This window comes from Chrysochloris asiatica, unplaced genomic scaffold, assembly GCF_000296735.1.
Source record: "Chrysochloris asiatica unplaced genomic scaffold, ChrAsi1.0 scaffold00004, whole genome shotgun sequence".
NCBI lineage: Eukaryota > Metazoa > Chordata > Mammalia > Afrosoricida > Chrysochloridae > Chrysochloris > Chrysochloris asiatica.
The window spans coordinates 47,279,165-47,289,716 of NW_006408522.1; the positions used below are offsets into that span (position 1 = coordinate 47,279,165).

At 35.1% G+C, this 10,552-nt stretch overlaps 1 protein-coding gene across 1 annotated transcript; it reads right to left on the minus strand.

Moving 5' to 3' along the window:
* Window positions 1-1,203: 1,203 nt before the first annotated feature.
* LOC102815757 (olfactory receptor 4L1-like) lies at window positions 1,204-2,145 on the minus strand. Its single transcript, XM_006831830.1, has one exon. It carries the CDS (start codon window positions 2,143-2,145, stop codon window positions 1,204-1,206), a length of 942 nt encoding a protein of 313 aa, XP_006831893.1.
* Window positions 2,146-10,552: the final 8,407 nt, after the last annotated feature.

Here is a 10,552-nt window from a genome sequence, read left to right on the forward strand (position 1 = left end):
CAACAACAATGTTCTTTTTTGAATAATGACAATATTTATGGAGCTTAACTCAATCATTCTGAAGATTTAGAATTTCATTAGTTCTTTGTTGTTATGCAAAACTTTACAAAACATAAAGTATAAAAGGAATATCATCTATTGGGGAAAGTATTCATTCTTATGGGAAAAACAGCAAGCAATATACTATTAGTATATGAGAACTAACATTAACAGCAATACTAACAGCTAACTGAGTAACAATGGGAGCATTGGTGGTTCCGTGGCAGAATTCTAATCTACCATGTGGGAGATGTGGGTTTGAGTCCTGGCCACTGCACCTCCGAAATAGTCACCAGCCACTGTTGGAAGACATTTGGGTGTTGGCATAGGCTGAACCAGTTTCAGCATGGCTTCCAGTTTCTGAAGGACTAGAAATAAAGGCTTAGAAATATACTTCCAGAAATCAGCCAATAAACACCCTATGGATCATAATGGTTCTATCCCATTATGCATGTATGAGGTCACCGTGAGTTTGGTGGGCCGATTGGATAGTAACTAACAACAACAACTGAGAAACAATAAATAAATAAATAAATAATGATTTCTCTTAGTAGAAAAAATGTGTGCATCAATGCTTTTATATACTCTTTCCAAATATTTCTCCAACATTAAAAAAAACCCTGCAAGGTCGGCAGTTCAAGCTCACCAGCTGCTTCTCAGAAACTCTATGTAGGGTTGTTATGTGTTGGAACTGACTTCTAGAAGGAACTTAACAATAACAACAACAATCCTTTCATATGTGATGAGTCACTAAATTGGGGATGTATTTGTGAATACCTGGATTAAGATGCATTTACACAATTTTGAGCACATGTAGTCATCTAAAAAATTTAGTTTAATGACCCCTGATTAAAATAAACAAGCTTATATTAGATTTAGTTTTATTTAAAAAAATATATTCTTGGACATTTCTGGATTACTAACTACAGTTAATAAGACAATTTTTCTATTATATCTATTACAATTTAAAATACATATTACTCCAAAATGGAATTGATTTCCAGTGAGATAATTATTTTAAAAATCATATAAAAATAATTATGAAATATCAGTAATTTTGATACACATTATGAATATGTTTAATCTTTACAAAAACAAAATGAATTTATTTGTGTTGTGATTTGCCTGGGCTTTGCGCTAAAACCTTACTTATCATTACTGTTGCTAGAAGTTCTGTCTGGAGCTGACATGCTGGGTCCTCAGTCTACTCATGGCTGCTTTCATCTCCTGGTTCCTCAAAGTATAAATAATGGGGTTCAGTAAGGGTGTGATGACTGAATAAAACACAGAAAGAAATTTATCCACTGAAAGGCCACTGAACGGCCAAGCATAAATGAAGATGCATGGTCCGAAGAACAGAGTGACCACAGTGATATGAGCAGACAGTGTGGACAGAGCCTTGGAGAGTCCACCAGACGATCGACGTCGGACGGTCACCAGTATGACAGTGTAGGAAATGAGCAAGAGTACAAAGCAGATGAAAGACAACAGTCCACTGTCTGCAATCACCAACAATTCCAGAACATAAGTGTCAGTGCAGGCAAGTTTTAGAACCAGAGGTAGGTCACAAAAAATATTGTCTACTACATTGGGGCCACAGAAAGGCAAGGTGATAGTAAAAACCATCTGACTCATAGTATGCACAAAACCAACAGTCCATGACAGTATCACAGAACCCATGAGTACTCGGCGGTTCATGATGGTGGTGTAGTGAAGAGGTCTGCATATTGCAACATACCGATCAACAGCCATAACTATGAGAAGAGTCATCTCACTGCCTCCTAAAAAATGGAGGAAAAACATCTGAGCCATGCAGCCCCACAAGGAAATCGTTTTCTTCTCTCTGAGAAAATCTGTGATCATCTTAGGAGTTGTGATTGTGGAAAGAGTCATATCAAAAAAGGAGAGATTTCCAAGGAGGAAATACATAGGTGTGGAGTGCAGGTGAAAGTCAAAGGTTACTGTGACAACAATCAGAAGGTTTCCTGCTACAATAGCTGCATAGCTCAACAAAAATATGAAAAAAAAGAAAATTTCAAGTTCCCTACTACTGGTGAGTCCTAACAATATAAACTCAGATATTGTTGAGCTATTCATGAGATCCATCGTAACTATGAGATAATCTGGAAAAAGTCACCACTAAACGTGTTTTCGTCTTGAAGGTATGGTCATGCAGAATGAAAACATTTGATTCCTATAGGAAGAGAGAAGATGGACAGTTCTGTAAAATGCATTTTAATTGATTATTATAAGCAATATTCCCATTACTAATTTTTTTAAAGCCAGAAAGGTTCATAAGATGAAATTTATGACCCCTGAATTGAATGGATCCATGAATAAAATGAGTCAAATGGCTACTAGTCAAATAAGGAGTTCACATGCATAAAATCATAGACATTTAAATCTTGGGTACTTAGTATTCAATAGTCAACTCCTCTATTTTTCTCAGTTCCTTTGGGAATATTTAAATATGCATTTGTTGTTAAGTGCCGTCGAGTCGATTCCGACCCATAGCGACCCTGTACAGGGTTTCCGAGGGTGTAAATCTTTACGGAGTAGAAAGCCTCATCTTTCTTCCTGTGGTAGTTTCGAACCGCTGACCTTAAGGTTCGCAGCCCGATTCGTAACCACAACGCTACCAGAGCTCCTTTCAAATATGCATATGTAAGTTGAATTGTATTCCTAACTCAGCAAATTATTTAAGGTACTCTCTTCTAATGGACACCCTTATTCCTAACCCTGCCTTTCATTTTCTAAAGATATACCAATGATTTTATTTACTCCTGAAGTTTTAAACTGGCCAGTCCCTCCCAAATTACTGTAATAATTAGCTAAAATAAATTTCCAAAGGTATTTTTGAATAGGAATATAAATGTTTCTCAGTTTCCAAGCTATTTGTGATTCATGAGAAGTATCTCATATTTTGATTCCTGACTAGAAATCTAGACTTCTCTTTATAGTTTTTCTGAATTTAGAATTGTTGGTCCTGTGACTAGAGTTATTTCTTTTTCGTTCTTTGGCACTCTGTATTTATAGAGTGTGACCCACCATCATGCCTTACATACCAAACAAGCAGTGCATGTGTTTCCTTGGCTCTGGAATGCTTATCTTCCTCCAAGCAATTCTTTTCTCTGACATTTCACACTGTATGCATGCTCTCTGCTATTCTGCAGGTTCATACACTCTTGACATTTGCGCTCTAGGTGTTTTCCCAAATTGAGCTACAACTGTTGACTACTTTTGACTTTAGCTTTTTAATCTATTGTTCCCAGGTTTCTTGGTCCTAGGCTTCTTTTACTTTTAGTCTTTCTTCTTTTTTAAAAAAAATTGTCACTGACCCAGCACACACACATGTATACTTATACTACTTCTTATTTCTATAGCAACAGAATAGAAAATGGAAAATCAAGTTTGAATTTCAATTTTTTTTTTGCTTAATAGCTCATCAAATATTCAGAAGACATTGATTAGCTCAATTTCAGAATTTCTTTTAAAATTTGATTTAAGAGTCAAGATTTAACTTATAGTCCCGATCTCAACATTTCCTAGGGAATTTTATTAAACTGTTTTGAACATTGATTAACTTTACTGCAAAAATAAAATATCTACTCTTCAACAGCAAAGAATGTTACTAGGCTATAAAGGATAACACATGTGAATATACTTGTATGTTTCATTGAACATACAAGTTTATATACATATGTATGTTCCTTTACAAAATTTTATTCTTTAACATTATCTCATATTCTAGTAGTTATGACCCCAGACTAAGGGAGCCGGTGAAAATGTTTGCACCAGAATAATGATAAAAAAAAAAAAAAATTAGAATTAATAAAAGCATTTTACACTATTAAACACAGTTGATATAATTATTTTGTGTCTTCTTTGTAAAGAATTATTGATGTTATCATTGATAGACTTAGTTAGGTAATAAATTTAATCTACATGCAAGCTGTGAAATTGTTTTAAAAAATATACAATCCTCAATCTCAAAACATTAGCAGGAGAAAATCTTGAGGAAATTTACAATAGTAATTTCATAGCTTAAATTTATACATGTAAAATTTGAAAATTAAAAACAGAAAAGGTACTTGTTACATTTGAAATTTAAATCATTTTACAAGCACATACAGTTTTAAATACCCAGTTATATGTTGGTGTTAAATGTTGTTGAGTTGAATCTGACTTATAGTGACCTTGTATAGGGTTTCTGAGGCTTTAAATATTCACAGGAGCAGAACGCCTCATTTTTCTCCTTACCCAGCTATATACATGGATTCAAATTTTTATGATAGATGTTGCTATTCATAATTTTTTAAAATCTAAAAATAATTTTTATTAAGACATAAATAAAAGTAAAATTAAGTAAGAAAAAACTCTCTAATGCAAACAACAGCTTACTTTCAAAGGGAAAATTAATTATTGAATAGTATGTATTTGACTAGCCAATGCTTGTGAGGGTGGTGCAGGATCCAACAGTGTTTCCTTCTGTTGTATATAGGGTAGCTATGAGTCAGCTGACTCCTTGGTATCTAACAATAACAACGCAACTTTGACTAACAAAGAAATAACCAATAGCAAGGAATGGAAAATAACAGAGTAAATAATATCAATTAGGACTTGGTCTGAAATGCACCTGTGATTGGGGAGTCTTACTCTTTTAATACCACACACAAGACCGAAAGAAGAACAATAAGTCCACTGCTCTGAACTGTAGTGGCTTACTTGGGAGCAAGGGAAACTATGTAGAGGGTGTTCAATACTGTGTATATTCAGTGGGAAAGTCATTTCCATACATATCCAAAGGAATATTTAAATCTAAGAGTCAGTATATGTGACAATATGTAACTAACATTTTATTTTAATTAGATTAAGGGTCACACCATTTCTAGTTATCATGAGTGTTGGTTATGTTTTCTTTTGTGTAGCTTTACTGGAATATAAAGCCTCATCTTTCTTCCTGTGGAACAGCTGGTAGTTTTGATCTGCTGACCTTGAGGTTAAAAACCCAACTTGTGACCACTACCCTACCAGAGCTTCTTTGGGAATCCATTTATGGAATGGATAACCCAGAGACGATGACCATTATCATTTATCAGTAATGAAAGTGTTTGGAAAGTGAAAAAATCAGATTAGTTATCAAAACAGCCACTTTACTATGTTCCTAATTAAAATAAAATACTTGTACATTTAGTAGATAAGCACCAGACTGCTAACTACAAAAGTGGACGTTCAAACCCAGCAGCCACTCCTTGGAAACCCTGTAAAAGGTCTCTATGAGTCAAAACTACTCAATGATCCTTCACAATGACGAACATGTAAATTATTTTAAATTGATTAAAGGACTTTTCCACAAATATTGACAAAGTTAAAACATATTAAAAGATTTTTTACTGGTTGTTTTACTGGTAAGAGGAAAAGGACCACTGGGTTTAGAAAAATAGGGAATGTTCCTAGGGCTTCAAAATTATTTAAAAATTATACATCAGGGGTAAAATTAAGACAACTATATTGACTAAACAGTATTTTAGCAAGAATATAAGTGTAAACTCTCAGGGAAAAATTAAAAGAAATTGACTTAAACATAACATATTCAAAAGGAAATCAATTTAAATGTAATATATTTAAATGTAATAAGTTGTTATATTTAAGACACTATTAAATGTAATACATGTAATAAGTTATTCACAAAATCTTTCTGAATTAAAATAAATACTCAACGTGGGAACATAGAATTCAATAAACTGAATACTAAAAGAAGTCATTATTTCCTATTTTGTGACCTGAAATTTTAGTGTATCAGATTTTAGACTTATCACAGATGATAAACATTGCTAAGAAAGAACCTAATTTTTCAGGAATATATATTTTCTAAGTGATTTTGTCTTTTGTTTGTCCTGTGGGTTAAAGTAATCCTGTTCAGATTCCAAAAGCTCAAATTCAAACCCAAAAGTGATGTCTCATAGTAGGATATCAGTGACAGTTTTTTAATCAGTTACAGAGTAGCCTTCTTATTAGAATGGGATACAATTGTCCAGCTACTAGTTGACCAAGATTACCTTTATACTGTTTCCCTCATGATCAGAATATGTTTTCCATTCAGTACACGTTTTATTAGAACAGACAAACAACATTCTGTTAGGATTGCTATTCAACCTACCAATTTTAGCTGAGGTATAGTATAGACTCCTCAATGAATTTCAGACACAGTGATTATATATGGATTATATTTTTACCTCCAGGAATACATATGACAATCATTTTTAGGTTAAAAAAGGAAAACAGATAGGAAACATATACAGAATATGCAGATCGGTGATCAATTACCAGAGGGAATTATTAAAATCAGCCTGTTGGTTTTCCCTTGGGTTTAGAGGCAGGGCTTATTCTTTTATTATTTAAATGGATTGTGAATTTGCCAAATTTATCAGTCATGGGAACTTTCTCTAGAAATTTCTCTAGAAAGCATTAAAACTAGTTGGTTGGTGGAGAATGAGCACATTTATAGACAATGAACCTATCCCTATCGTAGATAATGGATTTGGGAAAACTATAATTCTATACACTTGATTTCATGCACCTGAATATTTACAATTAATTTGACAATTAGATGCTTGTGTTCATACATACTTAAAATATGCATGTAGATACCAAGAGGGCTAATGAAGAAATTCATAGGCTTATTCTTCCATAACATAGAAAAAAATGTCCTTTTACTCTACTGAGGAGGAGAGCATGCTTTTCACCATCCTTGATGCTTTTTATTGAATAATGAGAATATTCTTGAAGTTTAGCACTCAGTCATTCTGACGATTTAGAATTTCATTAAGTCCTTTGTGATTATATAAAACTTTAGAAAACGTTAAATATAAAAGAAGTATCACTGAAGTAACTCTAGTATTAACTTTTATGGGAAAACAAGGAACATACTAGCAGTTCAACTCAATGAAAATTAATGTTAACAACAATGTTAATAGCTGAGAAATAGTGGGAACATTGGTGGTTCAGCAGAAGAATTCTCATGGACCGTGTGGGAGATGTGGGTTTAAATCCTGACAAGTGTGTCTCACATATAGCCACCACACATTTGTTAGAGGTTTCTTTGTTGTTATGATGCTGACCAAGCTTCAGCAGAGTTTTCAGATTCAGAAGAACTAAGAAGAAATACTAGGGAATATACGTTCAGAAATCAGCCAATGAACACTCAGTGGATCACAGTGGTCCTATCCCATTATGCATGAGTTATCATGGGTTGGAACATCTAGATAGCAACTAACAACAACAATAACAACTGAGTAACAATAATGATTTCACTTACAAGGAATATTTTTGCATTGATTATTTTATCCATCTTTCCAACTATTGCTCCAACACTTAAAACCATCTGTAAAAGATTATGGAGAGATGAGGGTAGTAAATATATGGCAAACGTAGGGTTACATTTATGTCCTGAATTCATAGCAGATGTTGCTAGTAGGTTACTTTTTCTTAATAAAATTAAATAGATCTTTTTAATTTAGTACTCGATACAGCCACTGGCAATCAATCACAACTGCCATGAAAAAGAAATACCTAAAAAATATTTTTCTGATTAAGTGACAAATGCCAGAGTTTATTTGTTATATTGCTATTTGGATAAGAAAGAAGAATCTTGCATGCAGACTTTAGAAAAATAATATATGCAAAAAAGTATTCATTGATGTAGAGTCAATTCCTACTTATAGAGACCCTATGTTGTTGTTGTTGTTGTTGAGTGCCTGAAGTTGGGTCCAACTCATAGCAATACTGTATTGGGTTTCCAAGGTGTGGCTGATGAATTTGAATCACCAACCATGCAGTTCAAACAACTTTGTGGTCCAGAGCTTATTGTACAACACCACATCAGTACCATATTATTGTTAAGTGCCATCAAGTTGGTTCTGACCCATAGAGACCCTGTATAGGGTTTCTGAGAAAAGGTTGGTGAACTTGAACCATTGACCTTGCGGTTCAAACCAACTTTATAGTACAACACATTAACCAAAGTGCCAGACCAGGACGCGACAGGATAGTATACTGGCTCCATGGGTTTCTCAAGGCTACAGATCTTTATAGAAGTATACTGCCACATCTTCAACCCCACAGAGTGGTTGGTAGGATTGAGCTGTCAACCTTTCGGTTAGCAGCCACTGTACCACCAGTGTTCTTTATGCACAAATTGGATAACCAAAATTCATTATTCATGCCCATTGATAAGAATAGCATATATGGAATTTTTCAGATGGAGCCGGGACAAATTTCAGTAGTGCTAAATATTCAAAAAAGGAGAAGAAGATTTGCATGGTAGGTCATACTTAAAATAAATAAATAAACACATAAAAGCATAATAGCTAGCTTTCGCACCCATATGAGGTTATTGAAAATACCGTGGCTTGGGTCTGGCGCACCTTAGTCCTCAAGATGGCGGATTGGGTAGATGCGTAGTGAGGAGCTTGGTCAACAACAACACGGAACACTGGGCCAAGAGGGCTCATGAGATGGTGTTGAAACTCTGAAACAAATATAAAGGTATGTTTGGAGGATCAGAGGGTTTACAGCTGGGGAATTTGAAGGGAATCCAGAAATCCATTGTTTTCTGGATCAAGACACTCAGCTGTTCCAGGAGCCGCCATCTTGGGAGAGAAAATCTTGATTGTATCAGGATTGATAGTATCAGGAGAGAACATCTTGATTGTATCAGGATTGACATCGAAATTTAAAGTGACAGTATCAACATAAAACCAAATGGCCCCACTTGTCTGTCTGTCGTGCTGTGGTAGCTTGAGTTGCTGTGATTCTGAGGGCTATGCCACTGGTATTTTAAATAACCAGCAGGGTCACCCATGGTAGACAGGTTTCAGATGAGCTTCCAGACAAAGACTGACTAGGAAGAAAGAGTGACAAACTACTTCCGAATCGCTAAACACTGAAAACTCTATGAATAGCAGAGAAACATTGTCAGATACAGGACCAGAAGGTGGGAAGGCACTCAGAATGCAACTGGGAAAAAAAATGCCTCCTCAAAGTAGAGTTGACCACGAAGACGTGAAAAGAGTTAAGTTTGGGGGAGAAAAGTACACAGAACCTTCATTTGCTGATGGGCCACAACTCAAAATGAAGAGAAACAGCTGTAAACATCCACTGAAAATCAGAACATGGAATGTACGAAGTATGAATCTGGAAAAATTGGAAGTTGTCAAAAATGAAATGGAGTGCATTAGTGAGCTGAAATGGACTGGTATTGGCCATTTTGAATCTGACAACAACATGGTTTACTATGCAGGGAATGACAAATTGAAAAGGAATGGTGTTGCATTCATGGTCAAAAAGAACATATCTAGATCAATCATGAGGTTCAATGCTGTAAGTGATAGGATAATATCCATGCGCCTACAGGGAAGCCCAGTTAATACCACTATTATTCAAATTTATGCACCAACCACTAAAGCCAGTGAATATGAAATAGAAGAATTCTACCAACTTCTTCAGTCTGAAATTGATCAAACATGCAATCAAGATGTATTGCTTATTATTGGTGATTGGAATGCAAAGGTTGGGAGCAAAGAGGAAGGACCAGTAGTTGGAAAATTTGGACTTGGTGATAGAAATGATGCTGGAGAACGAATGATAGATTTCTGCAAGACAAATGATTTGTTTATTTCAAATACCTTCTTTAGACAGCATAAGAGATGGCCTCAGGGACCTCACCAGATTGAACACATAGAAATCAAATTGACTACATCTGTGGAAAGAGAAGATGGAAACGCTCCATATCATCAGTGAAAACAAGGCCAGGGCAGACTGTGGGACAGACCATCAATTACTGATATGCAAATTCTGACTCATAGTGGCCTTGTATAGAGTTTCTGAGGCTATAAATCTTTATGGGAGCAGAAATCCTTATGTTTCTACCATGGAATGACTGGTAGTTTCAAACTGCTGACCTTGAGGTTAACAGTCTGACTCATAACCACTACACTACCAGAGCTCCTTATTTTCTATAATTTATTGTTGTTATGTACCAGTGAGTCGCTTCCCACCCATAGCGACCCTGTGTAAGGTTTCTGAGGAGCACTTGGTGAGCTTAAACTGCCTCCCTTGTGGTTCAAACAACCTTGCAGTCCAGTGCATTATCCTGCAATTCACTGATAATTGATGAAAATTGATAATCCATGCAAAATATAAATATTTATTCATTGTGGATATTTTTAATTCTAAATTTAAAGAGAGAACCTTTACATATTTGAATTTGAAAACCTGTCAAATATATTGATAAGTGCTATGAAGCATTTTGTTTTCATTGCAAATGAATAAATACTCACTTCACCAAGAATCTGTAATGCTTCATTTTCATTTGTTAAATTTACAAGGAGCTCTGGTAGCGTAGTGGTTACGAATCAGGCTGCGAACCATAAGGTCAGCAGTTCGAAACTACCAGCTGCTCCGTGGGAGAAAGATGAGGCTTTCTACTCCCGTAAGGATTTACACCCTCGGA